Source organism: Chanos chanos, chromosome 16 (genome assembly GCF_902362185.1).
Source record: "Chanos chanos chromosome 16, fChaCha1.1, whole genome shotgun sequence".
Classification (NCBI taxonomy): Eukaryota; Metazoa; Chordata; class Actinopteri; order Gonorynchiformes; family Chanidae; genus Chanos; species Chanos chanos.
The window spans coordinates 5,362,817-5,388,259 of NC_044510.1; the positions used below are offsets into that span (position 1 = coordinate 5,362,817).

The 25,443-nt window shown below is 43.9% G+C and overlaps 4 protein-coding genes across 5 annotated transcripts in view; all 4 read right to left on the bottom strand.

Moving 5' to 3' along the window:
• si:dkey-16l2.16 (ras-related protein Rab-35) overlaps positions 1-3,031 on the bottom strand; it is an 8,158-nt gene extending 5,127 nt beyond the window's left edge. The window contains exons 1-2 of one of the 2 annotated variants that reach the window (XM_030793227.1): positions 2,906-3,031; positions 575-1,654 (exon numbers count right to left, since the gene is read on the bottom strand). In XM_030793227.1, coding sequence (XP_030649087.1) covers positions 575-629 — 55 coding nt within the window. In that variant the 5' untranslated portion in view covers positions 630-1,654; positions 2,906-3,031. The other variant, XM_030793228.1, reaches the window with a different exon arrangement.
• Positions 3,032-3,696: 665 nt separating this feature from the next.
• On the bottom strand, positions 3,697-9,414 carry thoc6 (THO complex 6). The gene is made up of 12 exons (XM_030793223.1): positions 9,352-9,414; positions 8,956-9,047; positions 8,480-8,544; positions 8,139-8,242; positions 5,976-6,013; positions 5,730-5,778; positions 5,537-5,608; positions 5,045-5,147; positions 4,900-4,949; positions 4,712-4,774; positions 4,310-4,420; positions 3,697-3,820 (listed from the first exon to the last, which is right to left on the bottom strand). The coding sequence occupies exons 1-12, from the start codon at positions 9,364-9,366 to the stop codon at positions 3,740-3,742; spliced, it is 843 nt and encodes a 280-aa protein (XP_030649083.1). The 5' UTR covers positions 9,367-9,414; the 3' UTR covers positions 3,697-3,739.
• A 720-nt stretch (positions 9,415-10,134) lies between these two features.
• On the bottom strand, positions 10,135-18,541 carry srrm2 (serine/arginine repetitive matrix 2). The gene is made up of 16 exons (XM_030793904.1): positions 18,392-18,541; positions 17,053-17,307; positions 16,548-16,643; positions 15,538-15,723; positions 15,204-15,287; positions 15,004-15,063; positions 14,781-14,810; positions 14,557-14,676; positions 14,202-14,358; positions 11,984-14,082; positions 11,646-11,759; positions 10,959-11,576; positions 10,835-10,847; positions 10,669-10,775; positions 10,448-10,558; positions 10,135-10,351 (listed from the first exon to the last, which is right to left on the bottom strand). The coding sequence occupies exons 2-16, from the start codon at positions 17,298-17,300 to the stop codon at positions 10,297-10,299; spliced, it is 4,098 nt and encodes a 1,365-aa protein (XP_030649764.1). The 5' UTR covers positions 17,301-17,307; positions 18,392-18,541; the 3' UTR covers positions 10,135-10,296.
• Positions 18,350-24,477, bottom strand: LOC115829737 (matrix metalloproteinase-25-like). The gene is made up of 10 exons (XM_030793905.1): positions 24,378-24,477; positions 23,930-24,092; positions 23,280-23,578; positions 22,731-22,910; positions 22,523-22,607; positions 22,084-22,307; positions 21,779-21,928; positions 20,712-20,993; positions 19,042-19,185; positions 18,350-18,402 (listed from the first exon to the last, which is right to left on the bottom strand). The coding sequence occupies exons 1-10, from the start codon at positions 24,460-24,462 to the stop codon at positions 18,350-18,352; spliced, it is 1,665 nt and encodes a 554-aa protein (XP_030649765.1). The 5' UTR covers positions 24,463-24,477.
• Between the last annotated feature and the right edge of the window lie 966 nt (positions 24,478-25,443).

Genomic DNA, 25,443 nt, shown 5'->3' on the forward strand with positions numbered 1-25,443 from the left:
AGTTTAGTTTAACAATGTTTGAAGTTTGGATTCAGTGTAGCTATGAGTCATTCTTGAGGATTTCTTTCATCTTAGCAAATCAAGCATTCACGGTTCCTTCCACTTTCAACACGAGCGTTACCAACACTCTCCTCAAAGTTCTCTGTCAATCCTGTGAATCTTTCTCTGTCTACTAAGGAAAAATGAACGATGTCACACGTCAATTTGAGTATTTCAGGGGTTTAGAGAAAATTGGTGATGCTGTAGTGTCAAATATGAGAGATCAATCCACAATGATAATCTCAAAACCATACATGGTTGCACAAGAATGTTCTGCAGAAACTCTCTCTCTCTGTCTCCTGAGACACTTTGAATGACCATGTAGGGAATCTTAAAATTTCATATTTATCTAACCAACAAGGAGAAGCAGTTAAGAACTGTCAGCAAACTGTCAGCAAACACTGGCAGGTCTGTAAACAAGCAGAAAGGTATTAGGTTTACAGGAACTTTGTGGTTAGTGACAGGTGTGCAGAAATATTGGACACAGGAAATGACAGTTGTTCAGGAGAGGAACTGAGAATTGAATAACACTAACTTGAATCACCGATGATGAGCAATTTGAAGAGGTGGTGATAATCTTTTCCTGCCATAATGCTACGTAGCCTGTTTGTGCGTCCGGGTCAGATTAGACACGATGCCAGTTTTCAGACAGTCTTTTTTCTTACAGTTGTCCTCGTAGATCAGTCTAGTTGTAATCTTGGTCGATGTAATTGCAGGCCGATCAGTAGAGTCGGAGAATTAGTTTTTGTTTTGTTTTGTTTTATATAATTTTAAATTAACTGTGTTGAAAAAGTTGGATATGATAGCTTTTCCAGTTAGTCTGAGAATTCCAGTTCAATGAAAGTGTTCCAGATGTTTAAGAATTCCGATGCAAAGACAGTTCATTACAGAATACTTCCAATACAGGTGTTCTCAGTGTTCCATAGTATTCCCTGTAATATGTAGATTCCAGTGTTCTCAGTGTGTCGCTCCCAGTTTATCCCAGTGGTAAATCCAGACCCATCACAGGTTATTCCCAGTTACATTCCCAAAGGTTCAGTGGTATTCCCAGAATTCCTTTGTCGTTTGTTTTGGCTCCACATTCAAAGGCAGAGACAGAAATCTCTCTCACTGGCATCAACACTAGTGCAAACAGAGGGCAGCTCTGCCGCGGAATCAGCATCGAGCTACCCCGACTTGAGATCAGTAGATCTAAAAGGTAAGTGTTTGGGTTATATCATCCGTCCTGCGGAATGCAATGAGTGTTGCAGGAATCTAATGATCACAATGATACAACCGTTGTAAACATCAGTAAACAGACATTCCAGTTCTTTTTTTTTTTTGTTTCTGACTTCTCATCTCATTTCATTTTGCTGCCTGTCACGACGACGCAATCTCGTCTTCTGAGGAAGAACTGACGAAACGCACTTCCTCCTTCTGCCCGCTGAAGCAAAGCATGACTTGTCTGCTCTTTTTCTACTCTCGTTCTTTACCGGTCCAGTCTGCAACTCTCTGGTGGTGTCTGTGATGGAAGGCAGTTTTTACATTTGTTTGTTTTGTTTTAACAAAACAAAACGAAAACAAGCTATTCCAATAGTGTACCTCTGTGTATCCAGTTCCTTGACAAACTCCCTACCTGGGGAGAAAAAGACAGATATTATATTAGACTCGAAAACTTTTGGGTTCACCTGGAGAGAGGGGGCAGACAGAAACTCCATAATTCCAATCTACAATAAAAGTCTGGTATACCCCACCCGCCCCTCTGTTTCGCTGAACAACAGCTGTGGCACTAAATTTAACCTGCCCGAACTATACCCACCGCCTTTCCCCTCACAACCATTAAATAAGGCGCACCACGCCTACACTGTTAAGTATGCGACCTATACGTGTTTATATAGTTGGGCAACGCACGGTGCCCAGTAGATTACGTTAAGGTGAACACGTGATTCTTTCTCAAGCGTGTGGGTCTGACTTTCTACAAATAGAAGGGTTAAAACATGCAGTTTAAACGTTTCGGACGAAACCATGCACATCGAAAGAGACTAATTTTTTCCACAAAAACAGGAAGGGCCGGACTTGTTCTTGGATTGGCTGCATATCTAAGTGAAAATACACCTCGTCACATTTTCTGCACACGAACAAGATCGTTTTGAAGTCTAATAAAATGAAAAAATTGTAAATTTGGATTGGAGCATTTTGCTAATTCGTTATCGGTCAGGAGCGTGATGTGGAAACTAAAACTGACCCATCAAAACGTACTTTGCCAAAACAAGCCAAAAGTCAACTAAACAATCACCGAAACCATCGCCGTTTGTAATAAATGCATGTGAAACCAAGAAAGAGCTGACACCTCTTCATGTTAACCGACTTCATTATTCCACCGATTTTATAATAACGTTAACTATCAAGTATCATTGAAAACACAACAGGTAAAATTTGGATCTCTTATCTGATTAAATCAACAGCCCGTACTTTCCCCCAAAAGCTCAATGACAATGACAGACGACCGGATAAAGCGACACATGCAACTATTCTTCAAAACCAAGTAAAATCCATCTCGAGAACCTGTTTTAGAGCAGTTTCACCTGGAATACACAAACATTAACGTTCCTGTTTCTAAAGCTGGGATGTTGCTGAAGAAATCCCCTCTGAAATCGTTAGCCATCAAAGCTAGCGGCTTTAACATCGCCCACTTCTATCACTAACTAAGCCCTCTACTTTTTAAACTAACACTTTACGGCAGATCTCTAGCTTTGACGGTATCCGAGTAAAAAATGAAAAGTTGACTGCAATTGTTGTTATGCACTTACTTAGAGATAAGTCACTAGCTATCTGTTTAGCAGCAAGCCAAAAGGTGACTGGCAAAAAGCGTTATCCCATCGTATACCTCAAGGAGACGTCTTGCAGATTGATTAAGACTTGTCCAACTGCTGAGACGGTAAACTCAGATGGTCATTCACTGGTCACGAGCCCCACATTAGCGTCTGATCAGCGGGACCATTGTCTTAGGAAACTTCGGAGGCTCCAAGTGGCCGGAGGGTTCACTGGCCGCTTGAGGCCGTCCTACCTGAATGTTGAGTCACCCTCACAGTCATCATGTGTCATTTTTCTCCCTCCCTTCCTTCTTTCTTTCTTTCGTTCTTTTTCCTTTTCCCAACCCTGGCGATCGACGTCGGGATCCCTAAGGCTTTTCACATGCTTTTGAAATTTACCCCGAAGCCCAAAATTAATTTGTTTACCAGAATTTGGACGACTGTTGAGAACTACTTTGGTTGTTTGAATCATTTTCCTTGAGGAAAAAAATAAACTAGTTACACCCACTGAAAAATGATCAAAATATTTTATTATAAAAATACATTGTGATGTACTTGATATCTGTGATTCATGACTTAAAGAAGTGTTTTCCAGTGTCATTTCCAATATAACTGGAAGAATTTTCAGCAATACTAATCCTGATTGAACAGTTAGATACATATAATTAGTTGGGGATCCACATAGCCAAAAAAAAAGTACAGAAACAGTGCCAGTCTCTAGAAATGGTACTGGAAAACACTTGTTTAAATATGTATGTGAAACAGAAAGAAGACTGCAAGTACAAATGAAACAGAGTAGAAATCCCCTCTGTGTGTGTGTGTGTGTGTGTGTGTGTGTGTGTGTATGTGTGTATGTGTGTGTGTGAGTGTGAGTGTGTATGAAACTGGAATGTTTGCAATAGCCACTCCTAAAATGAGAGGGAGAATGCTCTGTAGGACAGGTTGGTAAAAACATCAATCTCGTGACTGCTGCCCCCTACAGTCAAGACCTGGAACACCAAGAACAAAACAAAATTTAGAACAGGTCTCATGAGTTGTATTGATTGTATCAAAGTTTTTGCAGCTGCAGTGTTGTTAAGCCATTAGTAAAACAGATTTTACAACTTGGTTGCTTAGCTGTGTGTTGTGTTGACTGAACTCACCCTGTGTTCATTGCTATTGGTGTTTAGTTGCAGTGTGTTCAGAGAGGATGGTGTGCAGGGGATCTGTGCTTTTACATCACCTCCCTGAAGACAGTGTGATACATAGGGACCCTCACCTACAGAGAGGATCTAAACACACACACACACACACACACATACACTGTAATCTTCAAGCTGTTCTCCCAATTTGAGTACAGAAGACTCATTGTATTGGACACACTTGATTCATCTTACCGCAGACAATGTGATTATTTTTTGGAACTGGTAAAAACTGCATAGACGTAGATGTAGATATTTCTGTCAACAGCACACACTCCTCAAAAAATATAACCTCACCAGGTCCTGGTGGAAAGCAGCTTGCCGTTGACAGCCAGGGAGAGGGAAGACGGAGGTAGGAGACAGGGAACGGAGGTGCCAGAGAGAGAGAGATGGGCCTCCTCCACAAAGCTAAGGAAAGAAAGAGAAAGAAAGGAGAACAAGAAAGGGGGGAGAAAAGATAGACACTTTATAATGTTATCATGTGCAGACATTGCGTCTCTGTGGCCCATACATGCGGTAGCCTGAGGTAACCGCTGTACTGATTGAGAGTTTGATAGCTGTGTTTAAAAACAGACAAGCCCGCGTAATTTCACACCAGACAATCTCTATGAGGGCTCAGAGTAACAACAGAGACAACTGTCCCCCCCCGCCCCGCCCTCGCCCTTCTCCACCAATCAAAATGCAGTCTTTTCCACTCACCATCCAATCAGAGTCAGTCGTGAGGCAGCTGATCCACTTCCCAAACTGTGGGCGGGCACATTCCTATCCCGTCGCGCACAAAAAAACGAAAAAGAAGTTAGTTCACATGTTAGAGGGGGGAAAAAACGTAAATGTTTTAGTGTTGCCTCTACGTCTCAGGCTCGATGTGTCTGACCCACGACTCTCACCTCGTAATTAAACACCTCAATGCAGTGCACCGACTGGCCCGTCCGACTGTCTAGGTTTGGAGATCAAAGCCATTTACGAATAAGAAAACTTTCATTTTTTTTAATTAGCCAGTGGACAAGCAGTTCTACAAAGACTGTCACTCACCCCACATCCGCACAGCACCATCCTCCCCCCCAGACAAAATCTCCCCCTCCCTCTCTCTGAATGCCAGACAGTGGATATAATCAGTATGACCCTGCAACACAGACTGGAGGGAGGAAAGAAAGAAAGAAAGAAAGAAAGAAAGAAGGAAAGAAAGGAAGAGAGAAAGAAAGGAAGAGAGAAAGAAGGAAAGAAAGGAAGAGAGAAAGAAGGAAAGCAAGGAAGAGAGAAAGCAAGAAAGGAGGAAAGAAAGAAAGAGAGAAAGAAAGAAAGAAAGAAAGAAAGAAAGAAAGAAAGAAAGAAAGAAAGAAAGGGATTTGCTGAATACAGCACTGCATACAGTTGTGGATAAATATGAAATAATTAGAGCTATAGCCTGATTTGGATATCAGTCTTAATGTAGGAGCCTGTTATACATTTTTATAATTTAAGACGGTTTGGGTAAGTAAGCTCGTTTAAAAGATTCAGAGAACGTTAAATGGGTAACTATAAAACCTTAAAGACACCGCTTTCCAGGTCCATAATATGAATGTCGTTGTCTCCTCCACCAACAACCAAACTATTGTCCTGTAAAAAAGAGAGATGGAGTGAGTATAGAAGTATGTGAAGGTGTGTGTATGTGTCTATGTCTGTGTGAGCGTGTGTGTGTGTGTGTGTGTGAGAGAGAGAGGGAGAGATCTGTACTTGCTTTTGGATTAATGATCATGTCGTTGATCTCCGGGATTTCAAGACTGGTTCTGAAAAGATGGAAAATTTGAAGTTGTTTACTTACATGGTAATAATACACAAACTGCACACACTCATATGACTTTGTTATTCTGAAGCCCCTCCAACCCCACCCCCACCACAAACACACACACACACACACACACACACACACACAAACACACACACAAACACACGCACACACACGGTTTACTCTTAATAATCTTACTTGTAGTTGGGTCTCCGTGTCCATGCAGCTTTGGTGGTCTGTGGGGAAAGAGAGACAAACACACACCTACCGTATGAGTTCTAAAACTCAGCTACACACAAGCAGGGACTCAACTTTTTGAGACCAACTTCAATACACGTATCCTTTTCCTCTGTCATCAAGAAGTCTATACAGCCTTTTTTCCACAGAATTAGTTGAATAATTATCGGATTGCACCACTCCAACTGTTATTCCATTACCAACCATTTAACATAAAGGTCAGGGGAAAAATATGGCCACATACTGAGGTCAGTTTGGCTTATTTAAAAGCGATTACGTTTATTTATGTGTGTGTGTTTATTTCTTTGCCAGATGCTCTTCATCCAAGCGGTTTAGAGTGATCGATATTCGTGTCATGACTCAGGACTAAAATGCCTTCCTCAAGGCCACATTAGTGGCTGTCACGCTTGTGGTTTTGCACTCACAAACCTCCAATTACTAGGCCGCCTCTCTGAGCACCTCGCCATTACAGCCCTATAGACAATGTGAATTAGGCTTGGGCAGTATCTATTTTTTCATGCCTTCATACCTTCCTGAGATGTCACCGGGGTACGCGGTATATGACCGTATTTGTGTTAAAAAAAAAAAAAAAAGAAAGTAAAGAGAATCAGTCGTTCGTTAATCGGGCCAGTGGTCACCTGAAAGCCCTGGTAATTTTACGACCACGTGACGATTATCGATTCCGTTGTGCATTTATTTTTTTCATGTCGTACAGCTTACCTTGGATTTCTTTTATTCTATACAGTTGTATACGAGGGAGGGGATGTTGCATGGCCTAACTGGCGCGCTGTGGAATCGACTGGAGCAGCGTCTCTCAGTCCTGCTCCTGGTGGACCCCTTCTCTGCACGTTTTCCATCTTTCCCTGCTCCACCTACGTGGCTGAACTCATCAGCGGCACTTTTGATTGGCTGAGCACACCTGATTTAATGAAGAGCATTTTAATCACGCTAATCAGGTGTGTTCTGAGCAAGGATAGCTAGAAGATATGCAGAGCAGGGGTCCCCCAGGAGCAGGATGGAGAAACACTGGACTAGAGGACAAAGTATAGGTGTTTGTTGTCATTCGAAATGTTACCGCAATCATATGTGATATCGCTCGGAAGCATAAAATGTCGCAACGAGTAGGCCAATGTAATTTTACTATTCCTTAACTGGAAAAAAGTTAAGTAAGAAAACCCAGGAATATGTCGGAACCCATTCTTTACTAAAAGAACATTTTCTTTTCCCTGCAGCCACAAGGTCGCCTGGTACGTTTTACCTTCACAGCTGCAAAGTTTGTGTAAGTTTGGTTTCACCGGCCCCAGGCCTGCACAGTTTGATTGACGGCCATCACAGCCTCTCAATGACCGCCTTCACTGCTCTCTTTTCAGCCATTGGATGAAAGCCAGGCTGTTAGAAAAGCTCGGCTATGTTGCATTCGTATGAGCCAGGTTGCTGCTTTTGACGCGGCGCTATTGAATAGAGTAGAAACTACTCTGCAACGACATAAGCAGCTCACGTGCAGTGCGGGTAAAAGAACGCAGTGTTCTTATTTCTGACAATTAAAAACCAAACGACCAATGAAAATGCCAGACATTATCTCACTATGCGGGATGCGGGACAAAGGGTCAAAATGCTGTGCAGTAGAACGCAAAGCGAGACGCCTGGTCACCCTGCCTCAATACAACATCCCAATATGAGTTTAATAGAAAGAGGAGCGTCTGTATTTTTGACAGTATTGAAAATCATACCGTCCAATGCTAATGTGGATGTGTGAAAAACATTTTGAGATTGCATCAGGTTTTTTGGGGGTTTTTTTTCATTGTTTCAGGCACTTTCAGAAAGTCAAAAACACTCCACTAAGACAGTGACCGAAATAATTTAGACGCCTGTGGAAATTCAGTCACTGACGGCTGAAATTCTGCGCAGGCCTTGCGATGGGTAACGTCAGATATTCTATCAATAAGACAATTACATTGGCACGCGTTTGCGGGGGGCTGAAAATACAGTGGGTCAGGTCAGAGAAAAAAACAACAACAACAACAACAACAAAAAGGGGGGTCTGCAAACCCTGCTTTACACCATGCAGCTCCTTCTGCCTCCCACTATATTCCACACAATTCCCAAACAACTCCCAATCCCTACCCTCTTGGTGAGCTCCGCCCAGCTCCAGGCGCTTATCTCTCCGTTCCCGGCGCTCAGAAGATGAGTGTCCGTGGATAGAAGAGAGAAAACGGGACCTTTGTGAGCTGATAGGTGGACAGAGAGAACAGTTATTATGAAGAAGTGAATAGTTTTATTGTTCATATATATCATTCTTTCCATTCTTTCTAGAGACAAGCTGTTTTACTTGAGTAAGACAGCTGTGAGAGTAGAACCTACTGGTGACTGTTTTTTTTTTTTTGAAGATATGAGATTTTTGAGTCTGAAACTAAGGGAAAGAAATGTACAGAAAAGTGGCACAATGGTGAGGTTTTACGACTGACCCGTGAAAGTAAGGATGGGTTTCTTGCTCATGTCTGTAGCATCAGGACTCAGGGCAGCCGACAGGCTAAAAAGGGACAACAGAGCACAACACTGGTTGCCAATGGCAAAGTTTTCTTACACACAATCCAACTCACTTAGACGGCATAGTCTGAAGTTTAAAGGTGTTTTTACTAGATTTTCTTGAGGTAACTTCAACGTCATGCCTGAACCCGAGAACACCAAATTACATAATGACATGTACGTATATTTTATTGTGAGCTAAACGTACAACGTGGACTTTGTTTTGAAACCTCTCATATGTGTTCTAGACTGTTTGAAAGACCGTACATATCTAAATGCCCGTATGTGCTTCTGGCATCTTAGTAGTCAAGCCATGAGCACACGTCCTTTTTGTAGTTAACAAATAACTTTTATTCTAAAGGCGATTACGGTTCAACTGACAAAAATGGACTCTAGTGTCGGCTTCCCTCCGTACCTGAACACCGCAATCTCTCCATAGTTGTTTCCCGCTGCAAGGAATCGACCACACGGAGAGAAACTTTGGGAGAAGACGGACATATGGAGAAGCTGGAACCAGACATGATATAGAGTTGTCAGTACATTCGTATGATAGTCATCCTTAATAGGCGTATAATAGTTGTTGTTTAAAATCCATCAAATCGCCGTCTCGAGTACAGTTTTCAAACAACCTAAATGCAGATTCGGTCTATCAAAGACAGTACCGAGCATCTGGCTAAAACTGTAAAATTTAAACCAAATTTTTTTGTTGATCAAGATAACAGACAGTATGTTGTTGCTGAATTTGCTACCGCATTGGGGGTTGTAATACGAACTTTCTCTCCATCGTGCTTGATCATATAAACAAGTTTACCTCTGTTGGACCCATGTTGCCACTAGAGACCGATATATTTTCGTAACTGTACAAGAAAACCACTATTTTTCCCCCTCAATGCTCTCTTCGTGCGATTCTTCTTTTGCGCTTCTCAATTCATTCAAACGTTCGTCGCCGAAATATGACGCAAGGAGAGCGCGTCCATCCCAAAGCTTGCTGGGTATTGTTGCTATTACGTTAGCTGTATGTTCTGTGTGTTGGAGAACCGCCGCTCATTGGACAATTCTCCTCAGTCATAGGAAACTAAAAAGTGACTGACCGTGTACTATAGTATGCCTCTTCTCTCAACCCTCTTTCGGCCGTACGATCCAGATGCAAATACAAATGCTTCACAAAAAGGAAGAATTAAAGGGAAAACACACAGAAGCCAGGCATGAAGATACAACTGACTTTTTATTATCATTCACTGTTTTTTTTTCTTCACAAAGAAAAACAAAAAGAAAAAAAAAAAAAGATTCTACTCACATACATGGAAACAGCACATTGTCCAGTCAGTGATAACCAAATTACAGAGGGTATATCTACATTCAGATCAATGTGTGCAGGACAGAGAAGAGCACTGTTACATTTTACTCTGTGTGTATGTGTGTGTCTCAGTGTGCCCTTTTCTCTCCCCCTCACATTTGTTACACCATAATAAAAGTAAACTGTACGAACCCCATTCATTAAAGCTGAAAACTGAGTGTGTGTGTGTCTCTGTGTGTGTGTGTGAGAGAGAGAAAGGGAGAGAGAGAGACAGTGTGTGTGTGGTCGTTTTTTTCTTTTTTTTAAACATGTTCCACGTTTGTGTCATTAATTGACTGATCACAATGTCCTTATCATTCATGTGCATGATCTTATCCACATAATGGTACAGTCCAGTTAGGTGCCGAGACAAGAATCCAAGAGCAGACCAAAGATCAGGCGGGGAAATGTATAGTCAATTCATCTTCTCCGTCTGCTGCTTGGCGACCTGCTTCTGGATTTTCTGCTGCCACTTCTGAGAAAAAGAGCAAGAGAGGAAACGTGAACGGCTGTAACTGGAGACGTCGCGTGACGTCAGAACAATCACCGTCGAGTCAAAGATGCCACTGACCTGCGAGTGGGCGGGGAATGCGCGGCTCGCCGAAGCCTCATTGGAGGAGAGTAGCTGAGCGAGCGGGAATCCCTCAACGAATCAGCTGGTACTCTTCTACGCTGAGGTGGGCTAGAGAAAACAAACAAACAGTCAAGTAGAACTCATTAGCTCACTGGACGGCTCCCCTGTCAATCAAAGGAAACTATAAAGTGACTGGCAGACACCATGATATAGTATACCTCTTATTTTTATCCTCTCTGTCGCTTCCGGAGGACGATGAAGAAGACCGGCGGGCCAACGCTGCTTTACCGTCACTGGAAATCAAAGGAGCAACGAGAAACAAAAGCTACCGTTAAATGGTCCTGAACTGGTAACATTAGAATCAGAGACATACCTGACAGTCACCTTCACCAGTCCGCTGGACAACAAAACAAAACATCCAGTCATTCGTCCTTCCACCCATCCACTCATTCGTTCATCATTTCATCCATACATCCATTCATTTATTCATCCCTCCATCGTTTCTTACCTCTTCTGTTGCTCTGTCTCTGAGTCAGAGCTGTCTGATGAAGATGAGGATGAAGATGAAGAAGATGATGACGAAGAGGAGGAGGATGAAGATGAGGAGCTGGAGCTGCTCCTTCTGCCTTTCTTCTCTTCGTCGCCTGCCCTCTTTTCCGCTTTCCCATTCACTGCGTTCTCTGACCGGGACGGCTGCTCCACACGCTGGTTGTGATGGTTCTCTGGCGGAGCAGATGGTGACTGGTCTCTCGCCCTTCCTCGTGAGGATTCTCTCCGTTCTGATTGGCCGACACCAGGCGACCTGGAGCGGGGTTGACGTTCCCGAGATCGAGATCTACGATCCGACTGGCTGGAAGGACGATGAGGCGAGGAAGACAAAGGAGGCTTTGTCCTCTTCTCTACCTGCCTCTCTCTCTCCTTTTCTCCACTCTCTCTCGACGTCCGGCCTTCTTTCTCTGAACTGGGCTTGGTCTTTTTCTCCAGCTCTTTCTCAGAAGTTGAGGATGATGACGAACTGGAAGAGGAAGAGGAGGTGGAGGAGGCAGAGGGGGAGCGGCGAGGTGGCGTGGGATCTCTGGGGGGCGCCCTCTCTCTCCTCTCTCTCTCTTTTTCTCGTTCCCTCTCTCTCTCTCTCTCCTGCTCTCGTTCTCTTTCTCGTGCTCGGTCTCTCTCTCGCTCCCGTTCCCTCTCTCGCTCCCTTTCTCTGTCTCGCTCCCTCTCTCTCTCTCGCTCCCTCTCTCTTTCTCGCTCTCTGGAGAGCGAACGGCTACTCCTCCTCCGACGAGGCGGAGAGGGGGATCGACGCGACCTTGGTGGTGGAAGAAAGAAAAAAGGAAAAATAAATAAGTAATGAGAGAAAAAAATGAACCCAAGACAATCAAATGCAAAAAAATTCAGCCAAGCACTGTCAAAGACTAAAGTGAAAGTAAAACAAGTTGTTTCTTTTCTTTAGGAATAAGGCTATGAATGGATCCGCTGAAGGGCTGTGCTTTAACATGGTTTTCTCAATGTATGATCGTTCCTATTTCTCACCTGTAGGGGGGGCTACGTCTTCGTGGGCTTCGGGATCTGCTACTCCTCATCCTCCTCTCTCGCGACCGCTCCCTGTCTCTTTCTCTGTCCCTCTCTCTCTGTCTGTCTCGGCTACGGTCTCTCCGCGGAGGCGAGGAGTTTCGCCGCGGCGACCGGGAAGGCGAGGCTCTCCGCGCGGTCCGTCGTGGGCTCGGCGAACGCTGTCGGTCCTGGTACTGCCTCGGAGGCGTCCGACGCGGAGACGGCCGAGACGCCGTGCGTTTGAAACCCTGTGAATCCTCCTCCCTTCTCCCCCGCGGTGACGGCGGAGTTCCAGATCTCCTCTTTCTTTCTCTCTCCGCATCCCGCTCCCTCCTGGGCGAAGGGCGAGGCGGTTCGCGCTCCGACTCGGAAGGCGTGTACCTCTCTTTTCCTCGCTCTCTACCCCTCTCTGAGTCTCTAGGTCGGGCCTTTGAGGCATCTGTAGGGGTGTAGCGGTCTCCGCCCGACGCAGCCTGTTCTCGGCCTCTCTGAGGAGATGTTGGGGGTGGGCTGGAGCTGTCCACCTCCGCAGGGGTGTATCTCTCTTTCCCTCTGTCTCTTTCTCTCCCTCTGTCTCTCTCCGAGTGGCTGTCCCTCTGTGTCATTCTGGGAGGCGAAGAGGAGGATGAAGCTGCACTCTTCCTCTCGGTTGGAGTGTACCGCTCTTTCCCTCGCTTCTCCCTGACCTCTTCTCGTGCGGTAGGAGGAGGGGCTTGCCTCTTGGTCGTGGGGGGCGGGGTTTGCCTCTCGGTGGGCGTGTATCTTTCTTTCCCGTGCTCCTTTCTGTCTCTACCTCCGTTTTCCTGCTCTCGTTGAGGGACGGGTGCTGGGGAGACGAAAGAGCGAGGGCCCTCTTTCCTAGACGCGCTTTTCTCTTTGGGAGTCTTCTTTTCTTCGTCGGAGGAGGAGGACGAAGAGGAGGAAGACGAGGAACCGGATGACGAAGATGACGAGGACGAGCTGTCGCTGTCACTCTCGCTGCTGCTGCTGCTGCTGCTGCTGCTGCTACTGCTGCTGCTGCTGCTAGCTGCCGTACTTTTCTCTTTCCTCTTCTCTTTCTCTCTCTCTTTGTCTTTCACCCGCTCTTTTTCTCTCTCTTTCTCTGGTGGGCTGCTCTCTCGTGCCCTGTTCTGCTTCTTCTCCTCTTCCAGTCTTCTGTCTTTTTTCTCGTTTTCCGCCCCGCGTCTTTCTTTCTCCGGCCCCCTCTCGGTCTCGTTCTCTCTCCCCGGATGGCGTTCCTCGGACGGGGCGCCGAGAGAGGAGGAGGGGTGCCTGGCGGATCGTGGTCCCTCTTTTTCTCTTCCTCTGTCGCCCTCTCTCTCCCTCTCGTTCTCCCGCTCTTTTCTCCTCTCGTCTTGTCTGTCTCGCTCCCTGTTCGCTTCTCTCTCTCTGTCTTTCTCTCTCTGTTCCTCCCTTTCCCTTTCTCGTTCCCTCTCTTTCTGTCTTCCGTTTGGAACGGGGGAGCGTGAGACAGGGGAGGTGGAGTCGCCGGACGGGTGTCTCCCTCTCTCTCGCCCTCTGTCGGTTTCTTTCCCCTTGCTATCTTTTCGACCGGGCGGTGACATCCCTCTCTCCCTGTCCTTCTGTCGCTCTCTTTCTCTACCTCCGTCCCTCTCTCTTCCTCTGTCGGACGTCACGTGTGGGGAGGCTCCTCTCTCTTTCATTCGTTCCCTCTCACCACTTCGTCCTCTTCTTTCTCTCCCTCTCGGTGGAGATGGAGAGGGGGACGAGGAGGAGTCGTGTCGTTTACGAGACTGGTCGGTTTTCCTCTCGTTCTCTCGCTCTCTCTCTTCACTCCTCTGTCGCCTGTCTTTCTGGCGTTTCGGAGAAGGTGAAGGAGAGGGAGATGAAGAATCGTGTCGTTTCCTTTGCGGGGGTTTTTCTCTCTCCGCCCCTTTCTCGCGTTCCCTCTCTTCACTCCTTTGTCTTCTGTCTCTCTGTCGTTCCTGCGGTGGGGGAGAGGGGGATGATGAGTCGTGCCTTCCTCTCTGAGGTTTGTCTTTCGCTCGTTCTTTTTCTCGTTCTCTTTCTTTGTCCCTCCCGCTGCGCTCAGGAGAACTCTGGCGTCTTGGAGATCTCTGGAGCGAGAGAGAGAGAGAGAGAGAGAGAAAGATAGATTGGATTCAAAGCTCCTCCAAACTGTGCACAGAAAAGGTGCCTCTCAAAGTAAAATCCCAGACAATCAAAGTGGTCTTACCTCTCTGCCGCCCTTCCTCTGTGGACTGTCGTTACGATCACGCCCCCTCCGGTCGGGACTCCTCGCCCTCCGGTCGGGACTCTTTGCCCTCCTGTCTTCATCAGCTCTCCTGATTGGCTGGTTTTGCTGCCTCTCTCTCAGTGGTGAAGGGGATTGGCTGAAAGCACATACAAATGTCTGAATGACTGTGACTGATATTCTCGGATTCTCATCCAATCATGGAACTGTGCATTTGAATTAGGTTTAACAGTAAAGTAAAAAAAAAACCTTTGACCAGTGAGACCCTCAGAGAAACTATGCTCTAGATTTGGGTGCCATTAGGTTCACTAACCCTTGACCTTTGATCCCTAGGTACCTGCGAGCAGAGCTGGAGGAGGCGCTACGCCGTTTTTGGCTCTTTGAGGGGGGAGGGGTGTCGTTTTCACTTCGTTTTCTTTTTCTCTTTCGCTTTGACGTCTGACGTCCATCTGAGGAGCTGATGGAAAGGAGAAAATGTCCCAACTCAGTTGAATACACACATGCTAGCATTTACACACACACACACACTTTGAAGATCTGTGCAGTGTACGTTAGACCTACCTGTCTCTGTCCTTTTCCACAGACTCCTCTCTACACAAAAAAACCCCCAAAAAAACAAGAAGAACCACAACTTTGTTAACATGCATAGAAGTTTCATACACTGTCATACGTAGGACACAAAATGCAACGATGATCATAACAAAGGCATCTTGGTGCAGCTCCACAGGGAGATGCAATGTTGTCACGCTCACAGAAATGAAGACATTTAGAATAAAAAGGTTACCTTTTCTTCTTCTTCTTCTTTTTCTTTTCCCTCTGCGGAGAGGGGGAAGGGCTCTCCGAACTGAGAGAGAGAGAGAGAGAGAGAGGGATGGAAGTCAGCTCCGTTAATCTATTCATTCAGTAATCATCACATGTTTAAAAAGGTACAAGACACCTGCTGTCCACCATTTGCTTTTTCTTTCTTTCTTTCGTTCTTTTTACCTGTCTCTGTTTTTGTTTTTCCTTCTCTTCTTCTTTCTGCTTTGTTTTCGGGGAGGTGAGGAATCAGAGTCATCCTCCAGAAGCCTGGGAGAAAGCGAAAACAAGAGAGAGACACTTTACGCCGCTGAAGACACAATGTGTGTATCTTTCTATCTCTCTCTACATATATATTTATTTATATTATATATATATATATATATATATATATATTGCATACACATACACACACACACATATATGCACAGAATCATCTGACTTTCTTATTCAGTCCAATGTCATTCAAAATCCCTCCTTCCATCCCTCCGTCCATCCATCCCTCTCTCCCTGCACTCACTGGTATTTCTGTTGTTGTTGCCTCTCCCGCTCCAATCTCTCCTGCTCCCTTTTCTCCCTCTCTCGCTCCTTGCGCTCAGGATGGAAGGAGGAGCCGTCGACATAGTCAGAGCCGATGCCGAAGGCCTCTCTCAGACGCTCATTCTTCTCCTGGTTAGCCGCAGCCAGAGCGTGGGTCTCTGTTACTCTGCAGAGAGAGACACAGAGAGAGAGAGAGAGACGGAGAGAGAGAGAGAGAGACACAGAGAGAGAGAGAGACAGACAGAGGGAGAGAGAGAGAGAGAGACACAGAGAGAGAGAGAGAGACATACAGAGAGAGAGACAGACACAGAGAGAGAGAAAGAGAGAGAGAGACAGAGAGAGAGAGAGAGAGACAGACAGACAGAGAGAGAGAGACACAGAGAGAGAGAGAGAGAGACAGACAGAGAGAGAGAGAGACAGACAGAGAGAGAGAGACAGCCAGAGAGAGAGAGAGAGAGAGAGAGACAGCCAGAGAGAGAGAGAGAGAGAGAGAGAGAGAGAGAGAGAGAGAGAGAGAGAGAGAGAGAGACAGAGAGAGAGAGAGAGACAGAGAGAGAGAGAGAGAGAGAGAGAGGGGGGGGAATCAAAATTTCTTTGTTGGAACGTGCTGAATAAATGGAAAGATTGCTCTATAACCACTTTTTATAATGCTACATAGATAGATAGATGGCTCGATAGATTGATAGATAGATATAAAAATCAGAAAGAAAAGTATAAATAAAGGCATAAGTGTAGTGAGGTGGTGAGTGAAAGCCTTCACATTCGATGGAAACACATCAGTAAAAAAAAAAATCTTAGGCAAGGACACTTGGCTGACCAGCAAAAATAAACAAATAAAAATAACATACAATTTTTAAACGCTGGTCAGAGCCGAACCGACCTGGGTAGCAGGAACCAACGACAGTAGTTTAAAAACCATTCACGCTGTTTTCTCATGTCTTATTTGACGGGTATCAATATAGACGAACACGGCGTTTTAGTTGCACTTACAATGGTCTTTCATTGGAGGGAGGTGGGGGCTCGTGTTTTTCCTGTAACATCAGACGAAAACTGTTCACCTTCTCTTCTATCTCCTCAGCTGAATACCTGAGGACCAACCAAAGAACAGGAGGGGGTTAGTCTCCTTGAAAGACTCTTAAGTCGATGTTTCCCAGTGTGTTTCTGGATACCCAGTATCTCCATCTGCTCCAAACCACCTGATTCAACTCATCAGCTAATTACCAAGCCCTTGATTTGCTAAATCAAGTTTGTGAGAGCAAGGGTTGACCTAAAATTAAAATGGCTTCGCAATCCAGTGCCACACCTGACAGTTAACGTTTAATGTTTGCCTTACCTTGCCTACTTTCCCACCCTATATATAGAGATTTCTTAATTTCTTTAATTCATCTTCATCCCATAGCTGTTTCTTGTAAAGGAACATAACTACAACGTAGTTTGGATTGATAAATGCAAAATGAGGTTCGGGACCAAGTACTGAACTCTCCTCTTTTCTTACCCTTGCTCTTCCATCATGTCCTGTAGTTCCGCGCATTTGACCTCCAGTTGTCTCTTCCTCTGGTGTTCCAGGATGTCAGCATTGGGCTGCCTGTTCAACTGGCTCTCTAGCCTCTCTCGATCTTTTTCGTCCTTCTCTCCGCCTCGTTCATCCCTCGTGCGCTTCACCCGCACACTCGACAGGTTTCGCTGCACGTAGCCGTTCGTGCCGCTGCCTCGCGGCGTTGTCAGTCCAATTCCGTTGTACATCTCTAGTCTGGGTAGAGGGATGGATGGAAAGGAGGAATAAATAGAGAGAAGCGGAACGTGAGGAGACAGCGAAAGAAACAGTGTAGAAACCGAGCCTCATAAAATCTCAAAACAATTCGATCAGGATCATTTGGTTGTCTTGGCGCTCTATGATACGACAGCAATGTATCCGGTGTTTTAGAATTTCAGGGCTGCGCATTTATATTTAACACTTGTAAGAGACTGAAGACCTGATCCAACAGGTGAAAAGGGACAGTTATCGAATAAAGCACAGAGTTTGACGACTCGCTTAAGACGACCACCATTTTAATCCGAACATATGCGAGGCCGTAAAAAATGGGTTTCAGCCCTCAGTGTTGTATTCAACGAGTTTGTTCCATGCCTCTGAAAACTACGCAGCAAGTAGTCAACATGGAGACGCTTTCCTGATCCATAAGGATTTGCCAATCGCATTAAGGGCAAAAACTCCTATGAAGTCCATGCGCTGGGCTCTAAATTTAGCGAATTAAGCAAAACTTAACATGTAAATTTTAATACGTCATGTTAAACAGTATACAATACTAGGTAACCGACAACACGCTCATTTAACAGCGAGGGACATTTTTATTTACTATACTTCTAACATACCTACAAGGAAGACATAGCTGGCTGTCATCAAACAGTGCTCGGTTACAGCGTAAGGTAAGTAAACATGTGCAAACACTAACACGATGTTAAATCAGTATCATCGTCTTCCACAGAGTTAAACAATTTATCATTACAATGTGACGCGCTCTAGACTCAGACCAAATCTTGGCAAAAAAGGCGCTGAATGCTGAGCTTGCGAGAGGGCCTTGCTGTCTGGCTACTAGCATTAACAGAGTTATGCGAACTTAACTAATCTCTAGCACGAAAATACCCGTGCTAAACAATATCTACATTAATTAGAGGGCAAATACCGAGAACCAGAGGGTTTCAAAAGGCTGGGTGTCGAGTGTACACCCCAATTACAACGTGGTGAGGAAAAAGAGAACTGTTTCCCACTAACCACGGTTAGCCACTTTAGCTAGCTAGCGAAAGAGAATGGCAAACACGTTGGCTTCTTGACTTACCTCTTTGTTCCCTGTAAAGGGAGTCAACGAAAAAGGAGATTATACTGCCAGCCACCAAACTGTATCTGTCTGTGTTTCAAAAAGGAGAAAAGTCACACCTAAAAGAATTAGTCTTTATTCGCGTGTGACAAAAACGAAGTAGCTACGTAGCTACGGTGAACTGTGACATCAGTTCTGTCGGACCACGCGAGAACACCATGCAGAAGAGGGAAAACTACGTTTCCCAGACCTGCGCTCGAAAATCTTCAAGAGCGTCATAACTGCGTGGTGTTTGTGCATTGTGATCGAAGCGATGGGATCAAAGCCATGAAATGTGCAGGGGGAAATTCAGTGTATGCATTTTTAAAAGGTCGTAAGATATTATATGAAAATGTCTTGATTAATACAGGTTCAGATGGTGTGCAGCAGAGTTGTTATCGTCAGCACTGTGATATAAAAAGTTAGAAAAACTGTTAATTCATTTTTTTTATTATTATTAAAAGTTTGTCAGATGTAAAAAAAAAAAAAAAAAATGGACATAAAACACATGAACTTCCCTGATGATGATAAGGTACAAAATGATTAATAAAACAAGACAATCATAACCAAAGAGACAGACAGTGTGATTGTCCAATGAGATATCAGCAGTGTAGCAGCCGTATCAAGAGGACAGTCGGGTTTTAGTGGGTTCTCTTGAGGGCGAATATCACATTTCATCCAATCAGTTGCAATGGATTTTTGACTGACAGTCTCCTGGTCCATTTCACCTCTTTTTAAGACCCAGTAGAAGGTCCCCTTGAAGAAACAAGTATCTCCTGCATGATAAGGAGATGACATTGTTATAAGTTTTATAAGTGTTCCAAAATAATAATTGAAGACCAAAGTAAAGTTACATTAAACAGTTAAACAAGTCATAATAATAAGTTAATTTAGAGCCCAATATCACTATTTATAGTCTCAAAGGACTTTACATGTCTATAACAAAGTCAAATCAAAATTATATTATGCATAAGTTTGAGAAAATAGATAAGTCTTTAGTCTCGTTTTAAAGGTATTGAGAGAGTTTGCCTCTCTAACTTCTGTAGGTAAACCATTCCAGAGGAAGGGAGAGCGGTAGGAAAAGGCTCGGTTGCCAGCGGACTTCTTTTTAACCCTTGGAATGACTAATAGTCCAGAATCTTAAGAGTGAAGGGTGCGAGGTGGGTTATAGGGTGTAATTAAGTCAGACAGGTAGGAAGGCGCAAGCCCATGTAAAATTTTATGTTAATAAGAGGACCTTAAAATCTGCCCTTGCATGAATTTTGGGCCAATGAAGGGAAGCCAGGACAGGGGTAATGTGATCAAACTTCTTCGTTCTGGTCAGAATTCTAGCAGCAGCATCCTGGACTAGCTGAAGACTATTGGTACTAGAGGCAGGCAGGCCAGAGTAAAGAACATTGCAGCAATCGAGGCGAGACGTGACGAATGCGTGAACAATGGTTTCTGCATCAACTATACTTAGAAAGGGCCTAATTTTATCAATGTTACGGAGGTGATAAAAGGCAGTTTTGGTTGTGTTCTTGATATGAGTGACTAGCAAGAGAGTAGAGTCAAAAATCACACCAAGGTTTTTAGCTTAAGAGTTTTGAGAGATGATGCAGTTGTCAAAATTTAGGGTAAGATCACTAAAAAGATGCTTGTGCGTAGGGGGACCAAAGACCAGCATTTCAGTCTTGCCTGCGTTAAGCATCAGGAAGTTTGAAGACATCCAACCCTTAATAGCACAAAGACATGCCTCAAGGTTGGCCAATTCAGAGCAGTCATGGATAGGTAAGAAAATCTGAGTATCGTCAGCATAACAATGGAAGTTAATGTTGTAACTACAAATAATGTCACCCAAAGGGAGCATGTAAATAGAGAATAGAAGAGGGCCAAGGACTGATCCCTGAGGAACACCATAGTTAAGCTTACGGTATTCAGAGGTCATTATTATAGTGGACACACTGCTTTCTCTCAGAGAGATAAGACTTAAACCAAGAGAGCCTGACTTAAATATTTCAAACAGACTGTTAGAGGACATATGGGCTATCAGCTGAGCAGCTACAATTTTTTCAAGTACTTTTGAAAGAAACAGGGGATTAGAGATCAGCCTGTAATTATTTAAGGCTTCAGGGTCAAGGTTCGGGTTTTTTAAGTAAGTTCAAACTTCCCAGTGGGGCTTCCCAGGGAAGGGACTAGCAAGGAAGGGCCAACTGGGCAAGCTCATTTCTTCTAACTAACCAAAATGGATGACAGCACATAGGCTGAATGGGACTGTACGGTATCTTAGCTTTATGCTATTCAAATAGGACCAAAATCTAACCATTCTGCAAGATGGCGATATCATCTGGTTCTGATGGCATGCCTGTCCAAAGAGAGACTGGTTTGGGGTAGCCTGATTCCAGCCTCCTCCTCCCTTCTGTTTCGTCAAACCTCCAGAATGCACCTTTGCTGAACAGGTAGGTCTTTCCATTGTGTGGCCACACAAAAACAGCCCCAACACTTTCTGGGGCCCGTCCAGAAACGTCCCGTATCCCCCAGTCCGCCAGGGGTCGGGGGTAACTGGGGAGGGAGTTCCGTCCGTCGAACATCCAGTACTGGTTACCTAGAAGGGAATCCCAGGTCAGGATGATATGAAGTGAATGTTCTACGGGAGATCATTAGGTCACACGAAAGATTTGGCCAGTGTGGTTCAGTGTTGGCCCCCGTCATTGCTCCCTTCTGTATTTAACCTTGTTATTTTCTCAGTAATTTACGAGGAACATTTCCAAATAGGTCAGCCAAATACTGTGGAAAACTGAATCGTGTTTCTATAATACACATAATCCACATGTCCTCTCACAAATAGTTTTTGCAAACATCCTGACTCCTGCCACATTTGCTGTGTATAAACTCTGCTGCTTCTTGTTGCTTCCTGTAAAGTTCTTCCTAGAAAGTCATGCGCTTACATCAGTGAATTCCGGGAAAGTAACAGTTCACCCTGCTCATGGTTCAGTTTGTACCTTGGTGTGGTTTGTGTCACAGTGTAGCTTGAAAGAAAACTGAATCAAGTCAGTACAGAAGTTTTTTTCTTTCTTTTCAATTTTAAATATATACAAATTTGAATGAGACGAGTCGTCCTCAACTTCAAGGCTGTCGCTCGAGCATTCCATCTATTTAAAATGTTTACTCAGTCGACGCCACGAAAATTGTTTCAGTTGTCTGCTTGGTTAAGGCGTACGCTCACAGTAGAATGAGCATGGAGAAAACATTTTCTCTAAATGAGAAATGAAAAGAAATAGTTATGGTGTACTGACTTCAAATTATGTTTAAGGTTATTCTCAATGATCAAAAGCACAAGCCATGCATTGACAAAGCTGAAAAAAAAATAAAACGGTATATTTCTCTCACCAATGAAAAAGATTATCTGCCCATCTGTTCTTTCATATACAGCGTCGATTTTTTGTAGCCTAGGGGGAAGACCGTTCCAGAAGTTCTCGATCCGAGCAGGAGAGGTCGACATCAAGGTGCCCAGTTGCTGAACTCTCCAGAAAAATGGCCCTGACGTGGAGAGAAAGAGAGAGAGACCGTTACAGAGACAAAGACAGTTACAGAGAGAGAGAGAGAGATTAAGAGAATTAGGGGGTGAATAGAGAGAATAAAGGGATTACATAGTGATGGGTACAACAGATACAGCATGTAAGTGTAACTCATACCTTTGAAGAAAAATATCTCTCCTCTGATGTTGGCAATGGCATCAAATCCACCCTGACAGCGATCTGGTAAAGAGGGATCTGGGCTAGTAGGACAAATCGTCATCATCATCATCATCATTATCATCACCACCTTCACCACCACCGCCATCATCAACATCACCACCATTATCAACACCATCATCATCATAATCTTCACCATTTCCGTCATCATCACCAAGAAACACCTAACTGTCATTCAAAACCATGTTTATTGCTAATGTTAAGTCGCAGTCAATTTCAGTAATCAGAAACTGATCTCTACATTTGTGTGTGTGTACCCCATAGCCAATCATCAACTGGATTCCCGTCCTGGTTTTGGACCATTCCACTTGACCTCCATTATCATCATTATCATAACCGTACTTGTGTCATTCATCATCAGTATTATCGTGGTGCTTACCTGGTTTTCTCTGGAGGGAAGGGATCTGGAAACCTGGGTGTGGGTGCAGCCACAGGAGGAACTATGTGCAAAGTTTCTCTCTTTCCTGTAAGTGACCAAAAAAAAGCGAAGCTTTTGACACCATGTATTTGATGACACCATGGTCCATCTACAACAGTGGATGTGTATGTATATGTGTGTGTGTGTATATGTGTGTGTGTGTGTGTACCGTATATTGCCTGAATGCCCAGTCTGTCATCAGCAGGGAGAGTGTAACTCCTAATATCTCCCACGTAACCTTCATAGAATGGCCTCATGATGGAGTGATGAGCAGATGAGTGAGACAGGCCTAGAGCATGGCCAAACTCATGCACTGCCACTGTAAACAGATCTATGCTCCCACTGTAATCTGAAAGAGAGAGAGAGAGAGAGAGAGACAGATATGGGGGATTACAGTATAATATCTACAAAATGCAACTAGACAGAAATTAGAACACCAATACAAATAAATGTAATATTTGTATCTAATTGAGTTGATCTACAAATTTATGAATATACTGTATGCAAGTGTGACAATCAGGGCTGCCACCCATTCTGTAAAAACACGTATTTCCAGAATCATTTCCCTAAAATACAGAGCTTAATGCAGCCCTGTAATGTTCATCAGTTAAGATTTAAATGATGCATATTTATTTATTTATTTATTTATTTATTTATTTATTTATTTATTTATTTTATGAAACCATTTCTTATCTTAAGGAACTCAAACACTTACCACCACCATGGCTCCAGGTTTCCTCGTCATCAAAATGTGTGTCGCCTGCGATATCGCCCATTCCCGGGAAAAAAGCGTGAGCAAGCGTGCCACCTGCACCGTCAAACGGATAGCCGTCGTAATGGTAACCGCTGGCGAAGGACACCCTGATATCTGCCTCGTGGGCAGGTCCATTGGAATAGGGGCGGAGCATATTGAAATTAAGGGGAGTGGCATCACCCCACACTTTAAAAGCATACGAGAGAATGGTCTGCACTGTTTCTGGGGTTAGATGGGGAGATAAAGATGGAGAGCCAGACACACTGGACGGAAGGTCAGAGGGAGTAAATGGAGAAGTAAAGAGGAAAATGAGTCATGAAATTTGGGTTTTAAATGATAGACTACTTGTCAAGGATATGTTAATCCGTGAAAGTTCATCTTTAACGAAACCATAAATGAGAAAAATGAATGAATGAATGAATGAATGAATGAACGAATGAATGAATGGACAGATGGATGATGGATGGATAAACGAATGAATAAATGCTTTAAGCTTATATGAAACTGTTCATAGCTCAGAAGTAATTTCTCTTAATTCATGCCATCTCCACTTATGCTACAAGGGTTGCCGTGGTTATGATGTGTTGGGAAGGGAGTCACACAGATGTGTTCACCTCCATGTGAGATTGGTCTTGGTCCAGCTCAGTCCGGATGAAACATATCTTTTTTTCCTCCTAATTGTCCTCTTCCTCCTCCTCCTCCTTAGCAGGTCTTCTGAACCAAGGATGTCTGGGAGAGAACAGCGAGGCTTTGACATCACAGCGAGAGTGGCATTGTCTAGGGGGAGAAGAGAGAGAGCGAGAGAGAAAGAGAGAGAGATGTTATCTGTGATTCACATATGAAAGTCTCATTGAGAAAAGTACAAGTACAGAAAGATTATATATGTGTGTGTGTGTGCATATATATATATATATATATATATATATATATATATATATATATATATATATAATGACTCTAATGATATATATATATATCATTAACTAGAATTTCACGGGAATATTTTAACAACAGAGGTCTAAATTTGAAAAGACGAAAACTGCACAGTCAGGAAGGAGTTACCTAGTATTCCGGTCTCCTTTAGCCCGGCAAATCGTTGCATCTTGCGGACTGCACGCTCTATCCCCTCTCTCGTTTGAAGCCGCATCGATTTGGAATCCGAAGGGGACAAATATCCGTAACGATTCAACCAGTCCTAAGGAGACCAACCGACAGACAGAGTTTTGCACAAAAATGCGTAAATATACAGAAAGGTCGAATGGACTGCATTAATCCGAAATAGTTCCTCGGCAGAGAATGTAAATAAACGGGAGCATTGATTTATGGAGTATTTATCCTATGCTGAACTCGCACTTTTGGAGTAGGCTACACCGTTCCATTTCTATGCAAAACTTTCTGAGTAATGTGGACTTAGATTTTCAGCTCAGGAATGCAAATATGCTGGAGCGAACTATCTGCCTTTTACAGCTTTGGGTATTTTAAGTACACGAATTAAATTATTTTGACCTATAAACTAAACATTTTTTTTTACGTTGCATGCAATATTTTCGTGAAAGAGAACCTGAAGTGCTGCCCGGTCTGAAAACAGAAACAGCTCCCCCAAAACTGTATAATGTTACAATATACCAATATTAATGCAGATTTCATATTCTAACGAACAATATTATAAGGTTTTATACTGCACTATTTACCAGTCCCCGGGTGTACTCGTGTGCCGTTGGAGCTGGCAGTGTGAATGCTTCAATTAAGAGGGTGGTTCCCAAAATTAAAAAGAGATTTGGTCGAATCATTCCGTGAGAAACGGTCGTACGTACAAACAGGTAAGGTTAGATTCTGAACGGCACAACCGCTACACATTAGCAAGCAAAATAAATAGTTTTTGTAATTATCGTTTCTGCTATCCGATCCGTTTGTTAGTCCGTCGTCTCAGAAGGGTCCCTGAGATGGAGTGACTTCTTCTTTCCTTAACATGACAGGATGAGCACTGCGAAGCGATGTCGACATACCGCACGGACGAATCGTGACTGTTTGAATCATGACTGATTGTTCCGTGTAAATCCCCGTTTTAACTCTGGAGGAACTAGGCTACATGTCAACATCACTACTTCAGGATTCATAGTAGTCGAAT